This window comes from Contarinia nasturtii, unplaced genomic scaffold, assembly GCF_009176525.2.
Source record: "Contarinia nasturtii isolate CC-2019 unplaced genomic scaffold, AAFC_CNas_1.1 Cnas_scaffold_350, whole genome shotgun sequence".
NCBI classification, from domain to species: domain Eukaryota; kingdom Metazoa; phylum Arthropoda; class Insecta; order Diptera; family Cecidomyiidae; genus Contarinia; species Contarinia nasturtii.
In genome coordinates, this window is record NW_022197705.1 from 2,626,663 (window position 1) to 2,650,871 (window position 24,209).

The following is a 24,209-nucleotide window of genomic DNA, read 5'->3' on the forward strand; positions in this document are numbered from 1 at the left end:
GGTACTTTAGAATAAAATATGCCGAGAAGTGAGTTGCAAAACTGCAGACAGCAAAAAAGCTAACTTAGAAAATGGCATTCCCAAAGTCACATACTTACCAATGCAATGCTAGCGTTAGATTTTTTTGTTAAAATGCATGACAGGAGTAAATAAAGGCAAAACACAAGCATTAGTTTTTTTTGGGTTTTATCGATTTTACAATCGTAAAGATGTTTTTTTTATTTTGATTTTTTTTTGTTTGGTTTTATTTTCGTTAATTACAACGATATCAATGTTAGTGATGTGTATACTCGTTGAAATAATGAAAAACACATTTTTCAGAAATAAATAATTTTTGGTTAGATTTTTTGAAATTTTTGGATGATTTTTCGTTTTACTTTCATTTCGAAATATTTGTTTAGAAATAAATTAGTAGGTTAATTGAACGAAGCTACCTTCCGCTTAGCTAATTCTATGAAGGACATTGCTTTATTCAATTCAAATCAATAACAAAAAAATAATATAATAAATAAAAAAAAAAACAAATTTAGTTAATAGTAATAATTGCTTAATACTCAATTAAGAACTCGAAAAAAAAATTCCTTTAATTTTTTTAAAATAATTTCGTTGCTGTAATAATTTTAATGATTCAATTCAATTTTGAAAGTAGTTAATATCAATTTTGTAGAAAAAATGCCAAAAATGTTGAGTTTCAAAATGATTTCTTTTTTAAAGGCCAAAAAGTATTCGGAAAATTGTTTTCTTTTTTCTCACTTTATCACAGTTCGTAAGGAAATTCGGGAGCAGACAACCTGACTCAACTCGAATTTTTTTGACTTTGAATAAAATAGTTAATATTTGGATTTAATGCAGGAATAGTGAAAGGCTATCAAAAATGTCTGTTTGCTTTCAAAGCAAGTCCATTGCTTGATGTGAAAAATATTTGATTTTATCTCATTTTGTTTTTGTTTTTTAATTTGCTTTTTATTTTTAAGCTTATATTTCATAATTCGCCGAGAAAACAATGATTCTCTTCAATAAACATTCATGTGTGTGAAATTTTCATTGCATTTCATTTTATCAAATTCGATCATTTCGTAATTAGAATATGTTATTCTTATCAGTTGGTTTTTTAAATTTGGTTTTATCATGTTTTTTGTTAGTCATTAAAAAAAGTGTATGACATTTAATTCGCGTTGCGATGATTCGTTTTTTTTTTCATTTGAGGAATGTGTTTCAAACACTGTCGAGACATTCAATATCTGAACAAAATATCTCAATAATACTAATAAAAAAAAGAAGATCTACTGGGTTACCGAGAGGCTTCGTCGCATAGCGTTATTGCCTGAGTGGTTAGACTTTGCATGAAACTTGTTATAATTGTTATTAATGACGTTGTTCTGATTCAAATCGTTGTTGTTCTTGTCATCAGAGTCACGTACCTTGTTGCGTACAATGTTTGGATAGAGTTCGCAGATTTTCGACCAGCCATTGGGTAATTGACGCGAATGATGGTACTTAGCCATCATCTTCAAACGTTCATTATCATACGATACATGGACATCCGACTTATTTTTGCTTGCATTCTCTTTCACCGAATCCACTTTTGTGTCGGCCAACGAAAAATGACTACGACGCGACCGTGTTAAACCATTTGTTGGGACGGTTGATGCCTTCGTTGCGTCTGCAATACTTTGATTTCCATCTGTAAAAAAAATTTAAATAATTTTTCATAAATTTATGATGAAAACATTTGTTTTCTCCTCAAAAAAAAAGAAGCTTACCGCTATTTTCCACTATGAACACTTCATCTTCGTTGTCAATGCTTTGATTGTAATTGCTGTATTGATTCAAATCAACACCGCTATCAACGAAAGGTGATGTCGAGTTGAGTTGATGTGACAGAGGAATAGCTGTGGTCGGTGTTGTCACTGAAGCGCTTGACGATGAATTCACTAAACCGAATTCGGCTCCAGCCTCAACACCTGATATGAATTCACTGTTGGCGAAGTATTCATCGAGAACCAATTTTGAAGTCTGTAATTTTCCGTTCAAGTGAAAAGCAATTATTTATCAAAATAGGTCGAAAGTCGTTACATCGAAGTTACAAAATACTCACTCGAACCAAATCGATACAATCACCAGTTATTTTGATGCTGTGTTGTCCAACATTGACCGTGAATTTGTACTCGCCAAGCGATGCGTCATTTGTAGACAGACTATGCAACAAAGCGCTTGCACCACGACCTTTTTGATGGCCAAAATTATTGGCCGAAGGCAACGTAGAGTTGCGATTAATGCGTGTGTGTGTTTCATCAGAATTGGACGACGTCAATGAACTGCATGAACCAGCAACACCGGCCATTTCTTCCAAACGAACTGGCGATGCATTTCGGCGAATTGTGTCTTCAATCAAATGCTTTGCATAACTGAAAGTAAAAGACGATTTCAATTTCTATACTCTTACCGAGGAAAAAAAGACAGTTTCAATGAAATCACAATTTAGACATACTTGATTTTTTCTTCATTTGGTCCTGTTATTTGAACCAATCGTTCTTTGGCACCTGGATTAACTGTGAATATTTATATGTTGTAGAAGAAACACATGATTAGTCGTCTGTTTGCAAATTATTTCGGGTATTGTTTGAGGTTAGGATGACATAAGCAAGGCAAGTAAAATGTATTCATGCACAAACCCGTATGAAAAAAATATGGCACACAATAACCCAAAATTATAAGAAAAAAAAATGCAATAAAAAATTATACCAAAATTGTCAAAAGACGGAAGCTCTAAAGTATAGCCGTAGGCAGTCATTTCACCGAATTTGTTAAAATTAATAATGTCAGATAATTGAATTAAAAATAAATAAATAAATAAATTAAGACAATATTACAATGATGCTATGAACAAAAGATACAATGCTTTGCGGTCGTTTGTTGCAATAGATATGAACATGCTATGCGATGTCAGTAGATGAGTGCGTGGTGTGATTTGTATAAGATGCGTCCGAACCAATACAAATACACATAGGTCAAATAGCATTCAATCGACAAAAATAAGAACAAAAAACGAATACATAGACGATAAATGATGTTAAAGTGCTGAATTAAAGTCAACGGATGACATTACGAACTCACTAGCAGTAAAAATTACACATTCGTACTGAAACACAATGCGATTTTAGATTGAACAAGTTTCAACTGAAAAAAGCGGCAAATTAAGTAATTATTACGATCTGATTTTATTTCGAGCAGGCGCATTCCAAAAAAAGAACAGTTTTATTTAAAGAATGTCGGTTAATTAAAAAGAAATTTTTCTATTTGATTTTCTTGTGTGTATGTGTGTCATTTGGGTTAGGCTCTTTTACCTCTTTGAAAAGAAATAATCGTTTCACTTAATTCTTCGATCATGTGGACGCGTCTACCTTTAATTCCCATCACTTTTGACGACGATTGATGACAAAAAAAGACAACAAAAAAATAGAACGAGAAAAACATTGTGAATATTTATAATTTGAATGAACATAATCACATCTCACTAGCAATGTTTTTTTTTTCACCGAATAAATATCCCCACTTAAAATCCTATGTGGTGTTTTTCTTATTTCTATTTGAACAATTTACACAATCACTTCACTATGTGTTTGGAATAGAAACACAGGCAATGCCAATTTGTGATACTCACCCTTACCAGAGTCAGCATTTCGAATGACTACTTCGTCTTTGGAGTAATTTTTACCGGGAATTTTGGTCGGTTTTACAAATTTGCCCGATGTTCGAATCACTTCGCCCGGATTCAATACATTTTGTGTCAACACAGACGAGGGGGAGGTGTCTAACAGGGAAATGTCTTGCAACATGGGTGCCGCAGCTATGTTCTCTGACTGTTAAATCAATAATATTCAATTTCGATTGGTTATTATTCGGATTCAATGTGTGTCGTTTACCTGAACATCGGACACCTTGTGTTGTTTGTAGTATGTGTTGAGACCGTCTGTTACATGCCAATTTTTAGCGCGCAATTCAATCAATTCCAACAAATTCATTCGCGTTATTATGCTCAAACGCTCATCCTGTGATGCATTACGAAATTTCACATACGCTGAAATATAAGAGAAACGGGGAAAGAATCGATTATCCATTATGATTTTCACAACAAAAATTAAAGTGAAAAATATTTGTCCTTTCACAAATTGAATTATACCTTGGTCCAGTGTCGATTTTGAATATTCTTCCAAATTGGGCCCAAGGATGCGTAAATTCGTTAGCAATAACGACATGCTGTCGGGATTGCATTGACCGATGGAAACTGAATCGGCAACATTTTCCACTAATGTTATTAGTTCCTCGACTGTAATCGATACAAATTATGACATTCACCACATTAAAGTATATTTTCATAAAACAAAATAAATGGCGCACATACTCGTTTGCAATTCGTATGCTGGTGTAGCGTGATGTGTTTGCCGATTGGCACTGCTCGATTTCAATGGTCGCGGTGCCTCCAAATTTTTCAATGATCGGCTGACTTGCGACATTTTTCCTGCTTGCTTGCTTGTATAAAAAAAAACCAAATGCAACTTTCTGCCACACGTCCAAATCTTTAGTTGTCACACTAATGTTCCTGCTTTCAAATCAAAAATCAGTCTTTTGTTATTCGCAGTTCGAGTGTAATGCATACGATGTGTGATGAAAAAAAAAATTAATTTATTTTGTCGTTCTTTATATTGTGATGGAATTCGCGCACCTCCCCCTGAAATACAAGAAGAATGTTCACATTTTAGAAACAAAATTCAAACACAAAAATGATTCATTGTAAGATCAAATATTTGGAAACAATTCGCTAAGATTGTTTACACGGAAATCCGTTATCAGCGCTTTAGATCAATGCTGTTGATTCAACAGTAAAATTGGTCACGTTGCTTATTGCCAATGCAAAATAGAAAGTTATTAAAAACATTTGGTCGATTCTCGACAGATAAGAATGCAAAATCATCAAAGTGCCGTTGCGACTATAGAACGCGCTATTTTCCGAACACAAAACATGTCGTTTGCACTTGACTTTTCCGCAACGTAAAAGAGGCACAAAAAAACCATAAGCGAAGTCACACTGAGATGCCATACAAATGCACATATATAGTATAGAAATATAGGTACACAGTGAACACACGAAATCGATACGTGATTTGAATTGAAGAAAAAAAAAAAACAATTTACGACGATATTTTATAAAATGAGCATTGTTATGAGGAAACGAACATATTTATAATATTTATATATGAAACAATGGACTGTTGAAAAAACAATACAATTACAAATAAGGTGTTTAATCACTTCAACCTAGAAAGTATGAGAAAAAAAATGAGTGTTCACACAAAAAAGTAATAAAACTTTTTGTACTAGTTGATTTATCGCTTCATTCGACATTTTAAGTTGCTTTCAATTCAATTAAACAATTACAAGGAAAGACGCACATTAAACGCAATTCTTTTTTTTACTCTTAGTCTCAACGAGGCAGCTAGAAAACTCATATTGCACTAGCACAATTTCTCTCTCACTCTCGTTCACCACACAAAAGTTTATTTAGCAATAATAATTATAGATATATTTCTCTCGATGATTATGTGACTAATTAAATTGACCGAAATAATTGCAAATAAATGACGGAAATTGTTAGCCAAAGAAAAAAATCAACAAAAAGTAGATGAAAAAACTGTATGTTACCTTCTGAGATATTTATTTTAATAAATATGACAAACACAAAATTTTCAGCTTCACTGGATGATACATTCACACATCAACACATATTCATTCAGTTGCTAATAGTTTGCTCTCAACTTTCATGTGTGTACACGCTCTCTGACACATATGATTTTTTTACACACAATTGCGACGGTCTCACGACACGAAATTCTTTTCTCTTTCAATCAGCTCAATTATATGTGTTTCTATGCAAACAAAACGCTCTGTATTCCACTGTGGCAATAAATGAGTGAGAGAGGGATTGGCATAGTCTCAGCAATTAGAAAGTGTATTGATGACACAATTACAAAATCATTTTTTATTTGAAAATTCTTTCGATTTTCATGCCTAAACAAACAAATCTTATTTCTATAGAAATATTAGGTGATACTTACCGAAAATGTGAAACAATTGTACATTCCGTCGCACACAGATTCAAATAATAAACTCGATGTTATTTTGGTCGTCGTGCGTGTCTCACCGATTTCCAACTTGAATAAAGTACGCAGCCATTTTTAGCTGTCATTCTGCAAATGAACAATTTTTTTTGACAGCTGTCTTTATTGGATTCACATGTAGTGTGTGTGTTGAACATTCGAATGATGTTAGCCTAGAAATTGAAATTTCAAAATCAAAACAGAAAATATTTCTCAATTGAATTTATTAAAAAAGTGTTGAAATATTTTTATTGGCCCTCCATCAAAATGACTTTGATCAATTTTGCATTGCGTCAAGGCGGCTTGAGGTCGTTCGGTGTAATAAACACCCAGATGAGAGTAGGTTTTAGATTTTGTGCGGTTATGTGATCACATGGAATATTTTGCTTATGCAATTTACATTGATGTTCATGAAATTAATTTTTTTTTAAATGAAATTTTATTAATTCCGTAGAGATATTCATCTGGTGCGGTTAAACCGTTGGAGAAAATTCGAAACATTGGTATTTCGGCGCATATTGATTCCGGAAAAACGACATTGACCGAACGTATTCTCTTCTATACTGGACGAATCGCCCAGATGCATGAAGTCAAAGGCAAGGATAATGTCGGTGCTCTAATGGATTCAATGGAATTAGAGCGACAAAGAGGAATCACCATTCAATCAGCTGCCACTTACACAGATTGGAAGGATATTAACATCAATATCATTGATACACCGGGTCACGTCGATTTTACTGTTGAAGTTGAACGTGCGTTGCGTGTACTTGATGGTGCTATTTTGGTGTTATGTGCCGTGGGTGGTGTTCAATCACAAACACTAACTGTCAATCGTCAAATGAAACGATACGATGTTCCATGTCTTGCTTTTATCAATAAACTTGATCGATTGAGCGCCGACCCATTTCGTGTGGTCCATCAATTGCGATCCAAACTTGGCCATAACGCTGCGTTTATTCAATTGCCAATTGGTTTGGAGAAAGATTGCAAGGGAATTATTGATTTGATTGAAGAAAAAGCCTTGTATTTCGAAGGTGAATGCGGTTTAGATATTCGAAAAGACGAAATTCCGGATGACATGAAAGATGAATGCAAAACAAAACGCGCCGAACTCATTGAAATATTGGCGAATGTCGATGAAGTTTTAGGCGATATGTTTCTGGAAGAGAAAACTATCACTATTCCAGATATTAAGGCGGCCATTCGAAGATCGTGTTTGAAACGAAAATTCACACCGGTCATGGTTGGAACAGCGTTGAAAAATAAAGGTGTTCAACCACTACTCGATGCTGTTGTTGAGTATTTGCCACATCCTGGAGAGGTATCAAATATTGCTTTGGTCGAAAAAGAAGGCAGTGAAACGCAAAAAATAATGCTTGATCCTGCACGCTCTGATGAAAAGCCGTTCGTGGGATTGGCATTTAAGCTTGAAGCTGGACGTTTTGGACAACTTACTTATATGAGATGCTACCAAGGAACATTGAAAAAGAAGGATAACATTTATAATACACGCAGCAAACGAAAGATAAAAGCTGGACGATTGGTACGAATGCATTCAAGTCAAATGGAGGATGTTGAAGAAGTGCATGTAAGTAATGAAAATGATTTTCATTTATTTATTTATTTTTGTTGTGCAAATTAATTGACAATGTCTTGTTGGAATATTAGGCCGGTGATATCTTTGCAATGTTTGGGGTGGATTGCGCTAGCGGGGACACCTTTGTTTGCGACCAAAAGTTGGATATCTCAATGGAGTCTATGTTTGTGCCAGAACCGGTGGTTTCTATGTCTATTTCACCCAAAGAGCAAAAAGATCGTGAACGTTTTGGAAAAGCCATTGATCGATTTACACGTGAAGATCCAACATTCCAATATTATTACAATCCCGAGAGCAGAGAATCAATTGTAAGCGGCATGGGAGAGTTGCATCTGGAAATCTATGCCCAACGAATGGAACGTGAATACAATTGTGCCGTAACATTGGGCAAACCAAAGGTGCGTATTGAAAATTAACAAATAAGTTCAAAATGAATGATCGGTTTTAATTTGAAATAGGTTGCCTTCAGAGAAACCCTTATGGAACCATGCAACTTTGATTATTTGCATAAGAAACAGAGTGGTGGTCAAGGGCAGTATGCTCGTGTAACTGGAGCTATCGTACCATTGGACCCACATGAGAATACACAACTTAAATTTTCGGATAAAACTGTGGGTACAAATGTACCGAAGCAATTTGTGCCAGGCGTTAAACGCGGATTTTTGGATATGTGCGAAAAGGGTCTTCTAACTGGAAATAAAATTGCTGGCATTGAGTTTACATTGATTGACGGTGCACATCATATTGTTGATTCATCTGAATTTGCATTCTATCTTGCGGCCCAAGGTGCTGTACGTGATGTTTTTGATTTTGGCAAGTGGCGTATTATTGAGCCAATTATGAATGTGGAAATTGTGGCACCGGTTGAGTTCCAAGGCACAGTATTGAGCGGCATTTCGAAACGCAGTGGAATCATGACCAGCCGTGAACAAACCGAAGGCTGGTTTACAGTCAATGCCGAAGTCCCCTTAAACAGAATGTTTGGCTATGCTTCTGAATTACGGTGAGTCTTACTTTTACTTCATTCGGTACATTTTGAAATTTTCTTCATTTTTTCACCCTTTTCATTGCAGCTCTCAAACTCAAGGCAAAGGTGAATTTAGCATGGAATATGCACGTTATGCACCATGTACGGCAGACCTACAAGAACAACTAATTATGGATTACCAAAGATCTCTGGGCAATATTCCAGATGCTGACAAAAAGAAAAAGAAAAATAAATAAATCTTCAATGTAATTTTATTTGTACAAAATGTTTTCGAAAATAGCAATTATTTTAAATGTTTATATCAATCACACCATGAAAAAAAGTAGATTATAAATTTAAATTCATCTACTCTGTTATTTATTTGAAACGTCAAATTCTCTCAGTTGACATTTGAAACGTCAACCGATATACCGTTTATTGTTGATGCCGCAGTCTTGCTAAATCAAACAAATTAAACCATAATTTAAGTTTATTTTGGATTTTTTTTTGCAAGTCAGTCAGTCAAAATGGATCCAATCCTGGAATATAACGGCGTTCAAATATTTCCTTTTGACATGGACACGCTTGATTCCGAAGGTTTGCTGAACAATGCAATCCTGGACTTTTACTTGAAATATTTGTACGACGCAAAATTGTCAAATGAACAACGCAAAAAAGTGGAGATTTGTACCAGCTTTTTTCACCTCAAGATGTTGCAAGAGGACAACGAAAACTTGGAATTGCCACAAATACATATTCTGAACAAAGATTTCGTGCTGATTCCGGTGAATGCGAAGCAGCATTGGTTTTTAATCATCTTGTGCTATCCACGAAATCTCGTTGACAACAACAACGATCCGAAAGAACGTCCACGCATTATCGTTCTCGATTCCTCCATTGATTTTCTCAAACGACAACGAAAAGACTTGATGAAAAAGCTATTGTCATTCGTTCAGGAGCAAGTTATGATTGAATCCGGTAAATCCGTTGATGTTGATGTTTTGTCAATCGATATTGTACCAATTTTGCAACAAGACAACGAATTTGATTGTGGTTTGTTCTTATTGGAATTTGCCGAAAAATTTCTTTTGGACAATTTAGAAAATTTTCAAGAAACACCAAGCAGCTCCGCCATCGAAAATGTTACCATCGACTGTGACGAGAAACGACGCCACATCAAAGAACTCATTGAAACATTGAGCGCATCACAATATATATGACTTAAGATGTCTTTGAATTAGTTTTTCATTCCAATTCAAATATAACAACATAATAAAAGCAACCATATAGTTTTTGTAAACTTAACTTGAAAATGTGCTCTTTTTTTCTGTTAAATATTTTTATTTTAAATTAATGTGAATATTTTATGTACAGACTGAACATTACTTTAGTTTGTGAATCCGGATAGTTTGTTAATTTTCTTAATTTCCACTGTGATGAGATGAATATTAGTTAATTGCATACGTTCATTTGGATTGAGAAGCTTATGAAATCGATGATAATATTGCACTAAACTGGCCAATGCTAACTGTAGCAACGTGGAACCGGTGACATACGACTGAAATGATACTGTGATTTCACGATTTATATCTTCGATCGCTTTCTTCCAATTGGCCGAAAATTTGGTTACCAATTGTAATGCATGATGTTCATTATAAGTTACATTGCCGGACGGATTTTTCTCAATTTGATGCTCCATATCTTTCACAAACATCATAATTCCACCAAAGTGCGGCGCCAATATTTCTTCAACATATTCTGTACTTCGTGTCGTAAGGTGATGGCGGAATGTCTCTGCCTCTTTCGAATTATCACGTGTATGTTCTAGCAATACATTCAAAATCATATCATAGTTATTGATCAAAAATATCAATTGCTCCTTTCTTGACGTAAAAATGCCAGCCATTTTCATGATGAAACATTCAACTTCATTCTGAAGATCAAGCAAAAGACGGCTTACGAGCTCATTTGGGAATTGTTCTGATATTCCAACGATAGCCGCACTGAATTCAGCATAGCGACGCGTTATCTGAAATGTGAAAAAATAGTAATTTGAAATGCACAAAAATCCCAATCAAATGTGATCAATCATCGCTTACATAGTGCGGGGCAAGACTTTTGTTGAATTTATTCGGATCACAATCACGCACACTCTGAATGTTCATTCGAAAGATCAGCTCAAATCGCGGCCAAATCGCAGCTTGCAATGAGTCCCAGTACCTACAAATCACATACAAATGAAATTACTGCTTGGACTAACTTCAACTAACATTTCGTTAAAACTTACTTATCCAAGGCCGGAACGCATCGTTTATGGCATAAAATTTGAAACCGTAAAATCAACTGAATGCACAGAAACATTGCGATGCTATCATAACAATCTTGAATGTAAGTTTCGACATTTTTCTAAAAGAAAATTTCGATTTGACGAATTAGAATTGGTGCAATACCAAATGCAAGTGCAAACTAGTAAGGTTCAGGGTATACTATGCTTACAATTAACAATGTCAATGTTTTGCCCATAATTTGATTGAATAAATCTTGTGCCTGACTGCCGCGTACCATGAAAAATTCAGTGCCAAATAGATATTCTCTGCATGCATTATCAACCAATGCGTACTGCTCGGAACGAAACAGAGCTTCGTACGGATATTGAATTTTCTGTTGTGCATGTGGAACTAAGATCGGTGCTTCAAGCTGCTGGCTTAAAATTTCACCACGATTACCAATTGTGAATGTTGTGCCTTTGTTGCGCAATGAAGTCGCTTTGGAGAATAGACTCTGTTTGGTGTTAGTGTCTTCATGTCCCATTAAATTGTCTTTTGTCACTGGGTCTTCAAACTTCAATGATGCCAAACGTGATGAATAACTCTGAATTTATAAAAAGAAGTGGAATCAATTTAAAATTAGAACGGAAATTTTTAAGACAAATAACCACATTTTACCTTAAAATAGCTGTAATAAATTTTGCTCATTGTATCTACATATTCGTTGCAAATCTCCTGACCAACTTGTCGTTCATTGCATAGAATAAACTCAAAAAAGAATTTGTTCTTCAGCATTGCATTCTGTGGAATTTGGTAGTTGGTCATTGGTTTACGGAATTTATAAATCTGTTCTAGCAAATATTGACGTATTTTCGACATTGCTTTGATTTTTAGCTTTTCCAAAACATCTTTAACATCCTCCGATGACTTGGCATCTTTGAACTGTAGCTCTTTGACAAGATTCAATTTGTGATTGAGATTACTTAACTGTGTACTGAAATCTTTTTCGGTAACAGCCGTTTGCATTATGACACTATACAAAAAAAGAAGGAAAAATGTCTTGATATCCGAATGAAAAGTGGTTGAAGAAAAAGCAAACCTAATCATATCTTCTGGAATGGCCATATCCTCAATGAACTGTGATAGTTGCGCTCGCACACTCTGACGATTTGTCAATTGTACAGACATCGATACCGATTTTTTCTGCAATGTTGTTATCTCCGTACTTATGTTACTCAAAATGCTCTGCACATAGTTTGAAAGGAAAAAAAATCTCAGAAATTATACCAAATGCGATGAAAAAAAAAACTGACTTTGAATTGAATTGTACCTGAAAATTGGTAAGCATCGATTCCATTCGCTCCAAAATCGAATCGCAATCACCAATTTGATTGTGTAGGCATGCAATATTTTGGCTTTCTTTAATGTATTCTTCAATCGATTGATTTTCGACAGCCTTCAGATCTTTTTCAATTTGTTGTGAATATTGGCGTAAATCGGTGCCACTTTTCAAAATCTCTTGAATTTCCTTATCTTCCAATTGCTGACTTATGAGAGTATCTCTCGATTTCACTTGTTTTTCATCGATAGTTGCCATTTTTTCTCGAAAATAAATCTACAGAAATTATTTAATGAACTAAATTACAATATGTTTTGTGTGTATAATGGAATGTTGACGAATGCACAGTTTGACATTTTTCACGTTGACAAGTGCGAAATATCATCGATGCAGTAATAGAACAGAATACAGCCATAAAATGTGCAACAAATGGAACGAAACCTATTTAGTGCGCATAGTGCCATCTATAGGAACATTTTGTAATGCAAATTCAGCCATTACAAGGCAGAAATTCACGGTTAAATTTGAGGCCAGATTTATGTGTAGTTTCAGTCAAAATTGCAATGAAAAAAAAATAAGAGAAAGACTATGAATCAACATCAATAGACTATTCAATGAACTCGATTTATGCTCAGTACTCACCCACGGGCTCCTTCCCTGCGCCAAAAAAATTTATCGAGCCGAGCAACTAACAAATCATTATAATATTTGTTTTAGATCACTCAATGAATCCGACACTAGTATGCCAAACATCCGACAAAGTTCTTTGTAATTAAAAGCAAAATATTAATGAATAAACTCTATTTTCAATTGGTATGAATCCATTGAGCATAATGGATTTTGCAGCAATCGGTTTCGCTTTGCAACCGTTGCACGCTTTAAATCTATTGTGTTTACTGCAAGCCGTTCTTGGAAATTCGCGCATTTTTGTGATGTTCCTCATTCATCTTCCATTTTAACCACTGAACGGCCAAGTTTTAAGTGCTCATGATCATGATGTAGCTAAAACATTACCATTTTTCAATGCCTCAAGTCGTTTTTCACACCAAGTCTTGAGATTGATTTGCGTAATTGTGATGTGTTGTTTGTAAAAATTCGCCAACTGTTCGTGGCCTGGCCATTGAAACTGTTCATCACTGAAGTTTTCGACCACAAACCGAAACTCTGTCGGTATGGGATATGGTGTGTTGGTTTTGTGTGCGCATACAATATTCGCATTTGACAATATAGTCCACATTTCATTTCAACGAAATTATCTGCTTCTATTTCATCGTCGGCAATCGTCGTAGAAAACGACTCGTTGTAATGTCTTTTTCTTTTCAATAAGATCAAAAACTTTCATCACAAATCAAATGAAACAGCAATAAAGAATCAATTATAAATTATAAAATAAAATTTGAGCGACAAATAAATCGTTAGATTTGAAATTTATAATTAAAACCTAATGTATTGGGTTGTGTTCACTTTCTGTTGTCAAACGAAATATTATTGGAAATGAATGAAGTTGATCGATTTCATTGGAATTCATAAATTTGATTGGAAACCAATAGTGACATCTAGCGATTCTATGGAGAAGAGAAAAAGTTTCATATTCATATTGAATCTGATTAGGTCAGCTGTTTCTGCACCGACATTCTTTGTGAAACAATTCTTATTTACTTGAAACAAATGAAATCTATTGATTACAGTGATCAGACATATATTTTTGCATTAATTCGTGAAAATAATAAGAAAAATATTGAAGTAGCGTGTTTACATTCGATCGGTACTTAAAGTAAATGTTGTCAACTAATAATACCGTTGCTTTAACCAAACTGACACACACTACGTGTTCGCAGTGAAAAGAGACGATTTGCAAATCAGCATATTTTGCATCAATAGAGTAAACGAGACGATAGAAAAGTGACGCCAAACTCACTCATTGTAATTTGATATTCGCTTTAAATTGTGCACAACCGTCTGGAACATTCATTTTGTGACGAATCATTCAACACTCAACAAGTGTAGAAAAATGCCGAAAGCTGGACCATATTATTTGTATATGCTCGATTTCAAACGGGATCAGGAGCAAAGATGCGGCCGACAACTCACTTTAGTAAGTAAATTCCATTTTTTCTGCCCAATTTTACCAAAGTAAACATTTTAAACAACAAAATAATTGTAAAAAAATGTAATTTTGTAGATTGGATTTTTTTGTCAATGAATTCAATGTGTTAGTCTACGTGACACAATGTGCTGAGACTTTTTACAGCATGTTTGGTGCACATTCAGATTGTCGGATTTTGTTCATTTTTGAGATTTTTTTTTACAATTCCATAAATATAATTTGAAGATAATGTCTGCCTCTGTAGTGTATCTGTATCCATAATTTGAGTTTTTGAAGTGAAACGACACAAAAACTTCAAATTATGGCATTGAAATGTCAATATTATGAAATTTCCAAGAAAATCTCAAGAGTGAACAAAATTTGACAAGCCAAGTAGTGCAAATTCATAGAAACCCTTTTTTTATTTCACAGCCAGAAGTGTCGCAAATGGCGTCGACATCTTGGAATGTAAGTGGGAGTCAAATCAATTATCTCATGACAAATGAATTTTTTAAATCATGGAATTTAAAAAAAAGATCCTTTGAAAAGAATGAGCTGTATCAAGGCTGATTTAATTTTTTGTTGGTATTTTTCGATTTTGTAAATTTTTTAACACAGGCGATGTCTGAGGACGAGAAGGCATATTACAAACAAAAAGCCAAGGGTGGTGATATGAAAATTCCACGCCGTAATAACAACAACACGAAAACCAGCGATTCGTCATCATTGCTGACATCACATGGTGTTCCTGTAATTGTGTACGAGCAAGTAGAACGCGAAAAGCAAATGGAATTGGAAAACATGCGTCGTCGTATTGGTAGCATGGTTCAAAGAATGGATCTTATGACAGGTACCGTAACCCGAAAAAATCCTTTTCATTTTTTTTACTTTTATTGAGCGATTTGTATTATTATTAGATTTTACTACGTACCCATTCTACTTTATGTATGGCAACTATTTCTACAAGCACAGCGAAGGCCATTACAGCCCAGCTGAAATTGGATTGATCAAGTTTACGTTCCGTGAGTACAAGTCAAATTATTTCACAATAAATACATTTTTTGAATCATGGAAATTTACGAAAGAAAAAAATTATTTTTTGTTGTTGTTTTTTTTTTTCATTATTAATTTTTTCATCACGCATCACAGGTGATGGTGTATTGAAACGTCATTGTGCTTTCATCAATCCGGGTGAGTATATTTCAGTGATTATCATTTTTTCAGTCATTTTCAACGGATTGTGAATATTTTTTGTTTGTTCCATTTCAAATAGAACATGTTGAAATTGGTTATGCGTACACTGCAAAAGCACATAGTGAAGAAACGCACCAAATACCACCACCGCCAAATGACTTTGGTGAAACCAATTACCAGCGCGTAATGTTCAACATCAAAAAGTTCATGAAAGAGGATGGTGTACAAACATTTGATGGTGGAAATCAAATGATTTTCACCTACCACGATCCATACACAAATGAAGAAAATCAAGTTGACGTTTTGAAGGATTTTCTCAAACAATTCGCTGACGAACGTGAACAACATAACATTGATGTGTATCCATTGACACGTCTCTTCTATGTTCTGCGCAAAGAACTGGCTGCACGCGGTAAAACCGAAGCTATTCCAAATGAAAATTTCACGAATATCTTACTGTCACGTGATCCGTATGAATCAATTGGTGGCATCAGTTGCGGGGTAAGTTATAGCGGAATAGAGAAACAGTTAATTTACCAGTTTGGTGGAGAAAATAGGATTTTTTTTTCATGTATTGTTTACCTTTTTTCTTTCAAAAGTTTCACGAGGAAAAAGACGCAACACGTCATTGCGCGCTTAGCCGGTGTCGACGTTGGGCATTCCAATTGGCAGACCATTTTTGCCAGCCGCTCGAAATTAAATTAGTACGTGGTCAGCATTTACCTAATAATGCGGATATTTCCTCATCAGCTCTGTCATTGGAATCGGACGTTTCGGTAAATGTATGTGTTTTCAACAAAACTCTCTAGAGAATCGCATCTATTTATCTGAAACACAAATGGCAAAATCGTTTCGTTTTATTTCAGGTGGACGAATCAAAGATTGATCACAGTACATCGGAAATGGATAAGGCGTCAACGGTTGCAAGTGAACATCGGGCTGGATCACTGTCCACGCTGAACTTCGATGACCAGTCAGTTCAAACCGCATCATCGGGTACAACTCGTGTAAAACGACAATCACGCCGATCGGTGGCTCTCAAAATGGGATCCCAATCGAACATCACTTCGAGCACATTCTACAATCGCCCATGATTTACACAAATTCAATTCAAATCTCACGCATTCACATTTCTACAATGTGCAAAACGGTGCCGAATAAGAATTTACCTCAAAGGATTTAAATATATAATCCAAAAACCCATAATTTGTAATCAAAACTACTTATAGTTCATATTATAACAAAAAATGTCAAATAAACAACAGTTTTTTCCCTTTTTTGCATAATTGGAGCGAGAATTTTCTTTAACATGAATGGTTTGATTTTGGACAGAAAGTAGCGTTCGTTTTGATAACGTGAACGGGTTCATATTCATTGATTGTGTGCGTGAATGCACTTTGCAAGGTTTGACTGTGTTTATAACAGTGATGAGTAAGTATGGTGACGTCGTTGACAGCGCTTACAGACATCAGACGTGCTTTTGAGATTGAGTTTAAGAATTTTGTTTTTCGGAGTTTCATATTACGATTTTTTCAACGTTTTAGTAAATTTTGAGTTTAGATAAAGAAGAATTCAGTTTGGTACGAGAATGACAACAACAACAAATTCAGTGCAATCCTCATTTTCCGCCGGTTTTAAGTGGATTCATTGCAACATGTGTTTAGCACCGTTTTCCGAAGAAAAGAAGTTCATTTTGACGTCATGTGATGACATGGTGATTTGCTTGAAATGCGCCAATCAGTGTAATTAATTTAAAACTTGATATACGAACAAAGAAATTGATAAACTACCCTCTAATACTATATTTTTTACCAACATTTCAGTACGTTCAACTGAAAATCCAAGAAAAATACAGTGTCTACAATGCAAAAGAGTGGTCAGCGCGGTACCTATCAACGAAAACGTAAAATACTTTTGAAAACAATGAGATCCATTTATTTTTTTCAATCAAATAATCAAACAAACATTATTCTTTTTTGTTTATCGTTAATATTTCAGATGCCACAAGACAAACGCGATTTATTCATAAATCCAGATATATTATTTGATGAATTGGATAAAGCGTGTGCTGATTATGAGATTCAAGACCGTGAACAAGTGGCAGAATTGAAACGAATGGTACAGTTTGTTTAATTTTTAAGATTTGTTCAATGTCAAATGTTAAAACGAAAATTTAATCACATTTTATTCCGTTAGGATGATGAGGTCGAAAATTATAAACGGGAGCTCGCCAAATGGGAAGGTCAAATTATGCACTATGAAAAATTGCTAGAAGAGGAAAAATCAACGTATAAAGAGGGAGAATACGAATATTACCGTGATCTGATGTTGAACGTCATGTCAGAGGATGGAATTGAGACGCTAGTCGCCATGGATACAAAAGAATTGAAACAAATGAACGCCGCGCAAATGAGTGAAGCAAGTCGCCGGTAATTTTGACATTACATTAATTTTGCATGAAAATATGATCAATTTTCATTCACTTTCAGACCTCGTCCTGCGCAGACTGTTTCTTCAACACCATACAATGCTGACGCTACAGGGTAATTATTAGTAGAATTACATATACTAAATCCATTCTTTCACACATCGTTCAATGGTTATATCATTTATTTTCACAGCTTAAATGTGTTAGATTCAACTGTTGAACACTCAGTAAACATGAAGTAAGATATTTTTACATTCTATTCAATTGTGTATTCTAATGGAAGTTCTGTTTTTCAAGTGTTGGTGCGGTGGCTTTGGGTCAACAACGTCGATCAAGCCTTTCCGGCCGTAAAGCAATCAAACGACCACAAGAAACATCAGGACGACGCACTGCTAATGATCGTCGTCCATCCCGTGAAATGGTTGATGGTCTTACTCGGCATAATTCTCGTGAGCATACTCGCCGTAAAAGTAACGAAACATCAACACGACGCAATTCGAATGATCGTCGTCGCCCGTCCCGTGATATGGTTGATGGTCTTACTCGGCGTAATTCTCGTGAGCATACTCGCCGTAAAAGTAACGAAACATCAGTACGCCGCAATTCGAATGGTCGTCGTCGTCCATCCCGTGAATTGCTCGATGATCTTACTCGCCGTAGTTAACGTAGCAATTTACATAATAATCAACATCAATATTATTTATAAAAATCGATCCATTATAATGACTCAAAATACTGATTATTTCATAATATTTTTTATTAAAAAATTGAGATTAGTTTTTAAGTTTATGTTTTAAACCACAATTTACTATTTTCACACATTTTTCATCAAAATTGAAGTTCCTTAACATAACTTCTGAATCTATGATAAATCGAAAAAAGAAATGTCAATGGTAAAATGGGATCATATCTGAATATTATATTAATAACAAGATTTAATAGAATTTTTCATCTCCCCGTAATCTCACGACAAATTCTGTCAAATTTTATAGCCCTGCCCTTCGTATGCATCGTCAACATATGGAGCTTTTTTATGATCTTGATATGCAAGAGCCAGATTTCAGAGCGTATAAACGATACGCGGTTCACACAATTGAACAGACGCAACATTATACAAATTATCTTCTTGTCTAGTGGTTATCGATCGGTGGGAGACATGCGTGGTAGCGCTCCATATTTCCATCATTTAGCCATAAAGTCATATCCAATATTGTAATTGAAGCGAGGGTGTTCTAGGAGCATTAATATTTATTCCGTGGAAAGCAATACTAATTGGTAGAAATTAATAACTACGAGGGTTGCTCCATAATTTTTTTTAAAAACATATATAACACAGTTGTTTTTTGTCGAAAATGGTTTTATTGTTTTTCAAAATATTCCCCGAGATGATCGATACACTTTTGCATTCGATGAAACCATTTGTCATAGCATTCGTGCCACTCCGAAACTGATATCTCCAAAACGTGTGTTTTGAACGCTTCAACTGCTTCTTCTGGTGTCGAAAATCGTTGACCACGTAGTTTTTTCTTCACGCTTGGGAACAAAAAAAAGTCATTGGGTGCCAGGTCAGGACTGTACGGTGGATGACCCATCAGTTCGATGTTTTGACCGGTCAAAAATCGAGTAGTTTGAAAAGATGTGTGAGAGCTCGCATTATCGTGATGAAGAATTATTTTGCGACGGTGGTTGTTTTTTCTTATTTCACCAAACACTTCGGGCAAACAAATGGTGGTATACCAATCAGAATTGACGGTCTTACGATCCTCTAGTGGAACGGTTGCCACATGACCACTTCTCCCGAAAAAACAGGCGACCATTCGCTTCGAAGTGCTTCTTGCTCGAACAACTTTCGTTGGGTTATCTTCATTTTGGAAGACCCATACAGTCGACTGCTGTTTCGTTTCGGGCTCATAGGCATATATCCACGATTCGTCACCAGTGACGATTTTATTAACGTCTTTTGAAGCACCACGATTGAATTTCTTGAGCATTTCTTTACACCAACTCACACGAGCCATTTTTTGTTCATCGGTCAATTTATGTGGGATCCAACGAGAGCAAATCTTTTTTACGGCTAAATGTTCATGCAAAATTGTATGTATGCTGTGGGATGAAATGCCCAAAGATGCCTCAATCTCACGGTAGGTCACATGACGATCTTCCATAATCAGTTTTCTGACAGCATCGATGTTTTGTGGCACAACAGCCGATTTTGGACGACCTGTATGAAACTCGTCTTTGAGCGAACTACGACCGCAACGGAATTCTCGGTACCAGTTATAAATTGTCTGAAGGGTTGGTGCTTCATTGCCAAAGGCCAAATGAAGTCGATCGAAACACTGTTGTTGAGATAATTTACTTCGAAAATCGTAGTAAATCATTTTACGAAAATCTTCACGTGTAAAATTCATTTTTTTGTTGAGTCGCAGTTTACCAGTCACTGTAAACAATACAAATAGCGTTCGTACGACAAAAGGTTCAGGGCACGAATACATACCAAAACATCAAACTTTACGAATATGACAATGGTTTACATCGGGCAACACTATAAGTACCATTTTAAAAAAAATTATGGAGCAACCTACGTAAAAAAAAAAAGGTTAAATAAAATTAAGCACTCTCTCTTCTATTATAAATTTTAAATTTTTAAACTGTTTCCATATATTCGCCACAATACATTTTGTAATTGGCCATTAGGCTGTTAAATGTACAATATAACCCGTTTTATAAATAAAGAAAGAAATTATTCTTTCAAATACTGAGAACAGAATCCATAATTGGAATAGAATCTGATGCATCGGCATCTAGTGCATGCAAAGCTGTAATTTTTAAAATAATTACCATATTTATTTCTGAATAAGAAACAATCGTAATATATGTAAATCGTAAGCTAGGGGATAACCACGCTTTTTTATCCACCAACATTTAACTTTATTCTTAAAGTCTGATTAAAACTCAAATATCTCAAAGTATTTAATTCTGGAAGTTGGTTTTGGTGGATCCTCAGGATCATCAGAACGCTCCCAGTTCTGGAATTGGACTCTCAGGATGGACCAGGGCATTATCAAACCATAGTCTGGTCCATCCTGAGGATCCACCAAAACCCACTTCTAGAACTGGGAGCGGTTCTGATGATCCTAAAGATCCACCAAAGCCCACATCCAGAATTATTTTTAGATCAGAATATCTGACAATATCTCCCAAAAATGTAAATTTGCGTTCATATCTCTCGATAGCTCTTGAATTTGTTGAAATCTCCTGAATTTGTTCATATTTCTATATATTTAAAAGCGCGGTTACCCCCTAGATTGTAAGTATTCTTTTTGAATGTTCACATGAATGGCACATGTTAATTGAATGAACAAAACTCTTGTCAGTTTATGTGAAAATAAATATAACGTGATATCATGCAAAAGATTTCCAAGTATTTTTTTTATTGTTTAAAAGTAATAGAAATCATGACCATGTTTAATTTATAAACACATCTGTTAGTTCCAATATTCAATGAATGTTTTAAACAATATCAATAAAGTCTATTACTCACACAAAGACTCGGATGCAATTCCAAACAAAAAGAAATCATGGTTTATTTCTTATTTTAAATTTGACCCTTGAATTAGTAATATTTTGATATTTCATATGTTGACCATTTTGAACAGAACCCAGATGTCTTTATCTTTGATTCGTAATAAGGAAACAATTTCATCGACAATTGCTATTTTCTCATGGACTCTATTCAGCAAATATTTGTTTAATTGTGTTTTAGTTAATTAGCTTTGCATTCAATTTTCTTTATTTTGCATTCCAATGCTCAAATAACTATTAAAAACCACCTGAATTCAAAGATAAAGCCATATTTTAAGGTATATATAGCTTTCAATGTGGATCATGACATTCTAGTTGCAGCTGAACTTTTAAGAGCATAGCATATTGAAATAAGCTATAAAATGCAGTTTAAAATTTTACTCGTTCCTATTTTGGTTAGTGCATTTCGTTCTCTTACTCCTTTTCTAACTGTTGTTAATTGTTTAATTTGTGTGACATTTTTATATATTTCCAGTGTGTGGTTTACACAGTTGCGCGTGGTTCACCGATTGTAGGCGGTTCACCGATTGAAGGAGCAATTGAAAGAAATGATGATACCAGCGAAACAGTTCAAACTTCAGATGTAGATTCAACAGACCCAAGTGAAACCACCGAACCAACTACAACGACAATTCAAGCTGAAACTACGAGCACATCAGCATCCGTTCCCAAATTTAGTTGCACATCTGTAGGGCGATTCCCATATCCGGATAGCTGTGCAAAATACTATTATTGCTGGGATACGTTAAATAACCATGCAATATTCTCTTGTCCAAAAGTATTTCATCCGGAAACCAAACGTTGTGTTGAAAATTATTCTGTGTGTGCATCAGCACCCAACTGCACGTATGACAAACAAGTGTTAGCCAATCCAGATGATAGGTATTCATTTTTCGAGTGTAATTTGAACAAAAATTCCGATCCATATGTATATGAAATTCGACGCGGTGAATGTGAAAAGGGACGGGAATTTGATGAACAATTAGGATTTTGCAAATTAGTATCAGACGAATGGGCGTCATCGGAAAATCATTCAGAATGGTTTGAATGTTCGACTGTTGGTATATTCATCGATTTTAGCAGTGACACCCACTATGTTCAATGCGTTGTGAAGAGCATATCAAAAGGCATATTGAGACCATGCCGACATAAATGTCCGGCTAATTCGATATTCAATGGAATCGATATGAAATGTCAAGAACTAAAATGAGACGTGATGAGATGAATATATTCTATAATTTTATTTAGAGTAGTGACGAGTTCTACTTCCTTACTTTCTATTCCTATCAATATTGTGGTAGAAAATGACAAATTCATTCAAATTTAAATAAAAAAAATTGTTAAGTTTGAACATTTAATTTATTTTAATGATTTCATTTATTGGTAATATTATGCAAGGTATATCGATTCTGAAAAAAGACACATGAAAAGACTCATAGTAACTATAGTTTTACAACTAAGATCAGAATTTATTTAAATGTAAGTGAGTGGTACTTTTTGATATCCTTCGTTACAATATATTATAATATATAGATTACATCTATTTTATCTTTAATTGGTGACGTTGGAAATGACAGCCCTAAGTTTAACCGTAAATTGTACCTAATTTGACTTTGATTAAAATTTGTTTCATAACGTGAGAAATAATTACTTTTTCTGGATTCATAAAATTACGATATTTAGAAATTGACGTCAACCAATACTAAAATATGCAAACGATTTTATTTTTCTCTAATAAGTGAAGACGTTCGACGTGAACAAGTAACGTTTGAAATGATACACGTGTACTTTTACATATTTTGTTTCTAAAAATTGTATAAATACTGTCGCATCGCTGCATATTTCCAGTAACATTTCAACTTCTGTTCTGATACGTCGTTAACTGAAAAAATGAAGCAATTTTTATTTTTGACACTTTTCTCATTTTTGGCCTTTGATGGTGTAAGTATTGACGACTCAATATATAAAAACTTCATATGAATTAAATCACAAATTAATTGTACAAAAAAAATATGAATTCAAATTTATAGTTTGTTTTATTTTACCTCATTTTTTTACCATTAGGTTTTCATCAAAGAGGCTATGGGTCAAACTACTTATCAGCAAGTAATTTTGTTTTTTCATTGGAACTCTCATGGAAGCAATTGGATCTCTAGACTGGAACCTGCGTTCTCATTCTGTCCAGATTTTGCCACTACCGCTAATGAAATTTTAGATTCATTGACTGGTCTCACTCAGGATCAAGATGTACTCGCGCTGCGCGATGCTTTAAAGAAACTTCCAGAAGTTACAGATGTCCTTCCAAATAGTATCCAAACTGAATTCAATAATTGGAGACAAAACGACTACATTGTAAGACCAGGAACTGAAAGTCTTCTTAATACTATGTTCAAAACATTGGGAAGAGTTCATTACAATTTTAAATCCGAATTTGAAAATGCAATAATTGACGTGGGATTAAAGACGCAGAATTACTCAATGAATTTTAATGAAGTTAAAAATAGTCTTCAAGTGGCCAACAAAGCATTGGGTCGGTACAGATTACGCCGTGATAAGTGGGTATATTTTTTAATGGGCCTTGAATCGTC

At 34.7% G+C, this 24,209-nt stretch overlaps 8 protein-coding genes across 9 annotated transcripts in view; 6 read left to right on the top strand and 2 right to left on the bottom strand.

The window, feature by feature from the left end:
• Positions 1 to 1,145: 1,145 nt before the first annotated feature.
• LOC116338083 (eukaryotic translation initiation factor 4E-binding protein Mextli) lies at positions 1,146 to 6,223 on the bottom strand. 2 transcript variants are annotated; one of them, XM_031763140.1, is made up of 10 exons: positions 6,117 to 6,223; positions 4,406 to 4,732; positions 4,184 to 4,330; positions 3,927 to 4,081; positions 3,665 to 3,863; positions 3,348 to 3,419; positions 2,492 to 2,552; positions 2,099 to 2,408; positions 1,764 to 2,016; positions 1,146 to 1,684 (listed from the first exon to the last, which is right to left on the bottom strand). In XM_031763140.1, the coding sequence occupies exons 2-10, from the start codon at positions 4,515 to 4,517 to the stop codon at positions 1,284 to 1,286; spliced, it is 1,710 nt and encodes a 569-aa protein (XP_031619000.1). In that variant the 5' UTR covers positions 4,518 to 4,732; positions 6,117 to 6,223; the 3' UTR covers positions 1,146 to 1,283. The 2 variants fall into 2 exon arrangements, with proteins under 2 accessions (XP_031619000.1, XP_031619001.1); XM_031763141.1 differs by lacking the exon at positions 3,348 to 3,419.
• Positions 6,224 to 6,293: 70 nt separating this feature from the next.
• On the top strand, positions 6,294 to 9,051 carry LOC116338136 (elongation factor G, mitochondrial). The gene is made up of 5 exons (XM_031763216.1): positions 6,294 to 6,497; positions 6,613 to 7,746; positions 7,827 to 8,153; positions 8,214 to 8,758; positions 8,829 to 9,051. Exons 1-5 carry the CDS (start codon positions 6,426 to 6,428, stop codon positions 8,977 to 8,979), a joined length of 2,229 nt encoding a protein of 742 aa, XP_031619076.1. The 5' UTR covers positions 6,294 to 6,425; the 3' UTR covers positions 8,980 to 9,051.
• A 198-nt stretch (positions 9,052 to 9,249) lies between these two features.
• On the top strand, positions 9,250 to 9,942 carry LOC116338257 (probable ubiquitin-like-specific protease 2A). Its single transcript, XM_031763387.1, has one exon. It carries the CDS (start codon positions 9,250 to 9,252, stop codon positions 9,940 to 9,942), a length of 693 nt encoding a protein of 230 aa, XP_031619247.1.
• A 141-nt stretch (positions 9,943 to 10,083) lies between these two features.
• On the bottom strand, positions 10,084 to 12,676 carry LOC116338180 (vacuolar protein sorting-associated protein 52 homolog). The gene is made up of 7 exons (XM_031763284.1): positions 12,320 to 12,676; positions 12,089 to 12,234; positions 11,668 to 12,022; positions 11,219 to 11,593; positions 11,010 to 11,128; positions 10,822 to 10,942; positions 10,084 to 10,751 (listed from the first exon to the last, which is right to left on the bottom strand). Exons 1-7 carry the CDS (start codon positions 12,584 to 12,586, stop codon positions 10,110 to 10,112), a joined length of 2,025 nt encoding a protein of 674 aa, XP_031619144.1. The 5' UTR covers positions 12,587 to 12,676; the 3' UTR covers positions 10,084 to 10,109.
• Positions 12,677 to 13,978: 1,302 nt separating this feature from the next.
• On the top strand, positions 13,979 to 16,895 carry LOC116338181 (protein maelstrom homolog). Its single transcript, XM_031763285.1, has 8 exons — positions 13,979 to 14,423; positions 14,847 to 14,882; positions 15,033 to 15,264; positions 15,332 to 15,436; positions 15,564 to 15,605; positions 15,688 to 16,109; positions 16,208 to 16,390; positions 16,475 to 16,895. The coding sequence occupies exons 1-8, from the start codon at positions 14,340 to 14,342 to the stop codon at positions 16,700 to 16,702; spliced, it is 1,332 nt and encodes a 443-aa protein (XP_031619145.1). The 5' UTR covers positions 13,979 to 14,339; the 3' UTR covers positions 16,703 to 16,895.
• A 191-nt stretch (positions 16,896 to 17,086) lies between these two features.
• On the top strand, positions 17,087 to 18,746 carry LOC116338182. Its single transcript, XM_031763286.1, has 7 exons — positions 17,087 to 17,350; positions 17,432 to 17,511; positions 17,607 to 17,726; positions 17,805 to 18,037; positions 18,098 to 18,151; positions 18,230 to 18,274; positions 18,334 to 18,746. The coding sequence occupies exons 1-7, from the start codon at positions 17,197 to 17,199 to the stop codon at positions 18,698 to 18,700; spliced, it is 1,053 nt and encodes a 350-aa protein (XP_031619146.1). The 5' UTR covers positions 17,087 to 17,196; the 3' UTR covers positions 18,701 to 18,746.
• A 3,159-nt stretch (positions 18,747 to 21,905) lies between these two features.
• On the top strand, positions 21,906 to 22,983 carry LOC116338165. The gene is made up of 2 exons (XM_031763263.1): positions 21,906 to 22,016; positions 22,097 to 22,983. Exons 1-2 carry the CDS (start codon positions 21,984 to 21,986, stop codon positions 22,829 to 22,831), a joined length of 768 nt encoding a protein of 255 aa, XP_031619123.1. The 5' UTR covers positions 21,906 to 21,983; the 3' UTR covers positions 22,832 to 22,983.
• Positions 22,984 to 23,441: 458 nt separating this feature from the next.
• The window catches only part of LOC116338258, a 1,355-nt gene continuing 587 nt past the window's right edge, over positions 23,442 to 24,209 (top strand). Inside the window, exons 1-2 of the mRNA XM_031763388.1 lie at positions 23,442 to 23,562; positions 23,686 to 24,206. Of these exons, the coding sequence (XP_031619248.1) occupies positions 23,512 to 23,562; positions 23,686 to 24,206 (572 nt within the window). The 5' untranslated portion in view covers positions 23,442 to 23,511. The remainder of the gene's footprint in view (positions 23,563 to 23,685; positions 24,207 to 24,209) is intronic.

Coding starts and splice junctions, on each gene's coding strand:
- LOC116338136 (XM_031763216.1), top strand. CDS start 6,426: ATGACTTTGATCAATTTTGCATTGCGTCAAGGCGGCTTGAGGTCGTTC. Junction 6,498..6,612: donor TAATAAACACCCAGATGAGA/GTAGGTTTTAGA, acceptor TTAATTCCGTAG/AGATATTCATCTGGTGCGGT. Junction 8,154..8,213: donor TAACATTGGGCAAACCAAAG/GTGCGTATTGAA, acceptor AATTTGAAATAG/GTTGCCTTCAGAGAAACCCT.
- LOC116338180 (XM_031763284.1), bottom strand. CDS start 12,586: ATGGCAACTATCGATGAAAAACAAGTGAAATCGAGAGATACTCTCATA. Junction 12,235..12,319: donor CGATGCTTACCAATTTTCAG/GTACAATTCAAT, acceptor AACTATGTGCAG/AGCATTTTGAGTAACATAAG. Junction 11,594..11,667: donor TTTATTACAGCTATTTTAAG/GTAAAATGTGGT, acceptor TTATAAATTCAG/AGTTATTCATCACGTTTGGC.
- LOC116338182 (XM_031763286.1), top strand. CDS start 17,197: ATGACAACAACAACAAATTCAGTGCAATCCTCATTTTCCGCCGGTTTT. Junction 17,351..17,431: donor CTTGAAATGCGCCAATCAGT/GTAATTAATTTA, acceptor CCAACATTTCAG/TACGTTCAACTGAAAATCCA. Junction 18,275..18,333: donor GAACACTCAGTAAACATGAA/GTAAGATATTTT, acceptor CTGTTTTTCAAG/TGTTGGTGCGGTGGCTTTGG.
- LOC116338165 (XM_031763263.1), top strand. CDS start 21,984: ATGCAGTTTAAAATTTTACTCGTTCCTATTTTG. Junction 22,017..22,096: donor TTTTACTCGTTCCTATTTTG/GTTAGTGCATTT, acceptor ATATATTTCCAG/TGTGTGGTTTACACAGTTGC.
- LOC116338181 (XM_031763285.1), top strand. CDS start 14,340: ATGCCGAAAGCTGGACCATATTATTTGTATATGCTCGATTTCAAACGG. Junction 15,437..15,563: donor ATTGATCAAGTTTACGTTCC/GTGAGTACAAGT, acceptor CACGCATCACAG/GTGATGGTGTATTGAAACGT. Junction 16,110..16,207: donor TTGGTGGCATCAGTTGCGGG/GTAAGTTATAGC, acceptor TTCTTTCAAAAG/TTTCACGAGGAAAAAGACGC.
- LOC116338083 (XM_031763140.1), bottom strand. CDS start 4,517: ATGTCGCAAGTCAGCCGATCATTGAAAAATTTGGAGGCACCGCGACCA. Junction 4,331..4,405: donor AGCATACGAATTGCAAACGA/GTATGTGCGCCA, acceptor TATCGATTACAG/TCGAGGAACTAATAACATTA. Junction 3,864..3,926: donor ACAAGGTGTCCGATGTTCAG/GTAAACGACACA, acceptor TTGATTTAACAG/TCAGAGAACATAGCTGCGGC.
- LOC116338257 (XM_031763387.1), top strand. CDS start 9,250: ATGGATCCAATCCTGGAATATAACGGCGTTCAAATATTTCCTTTTGAC.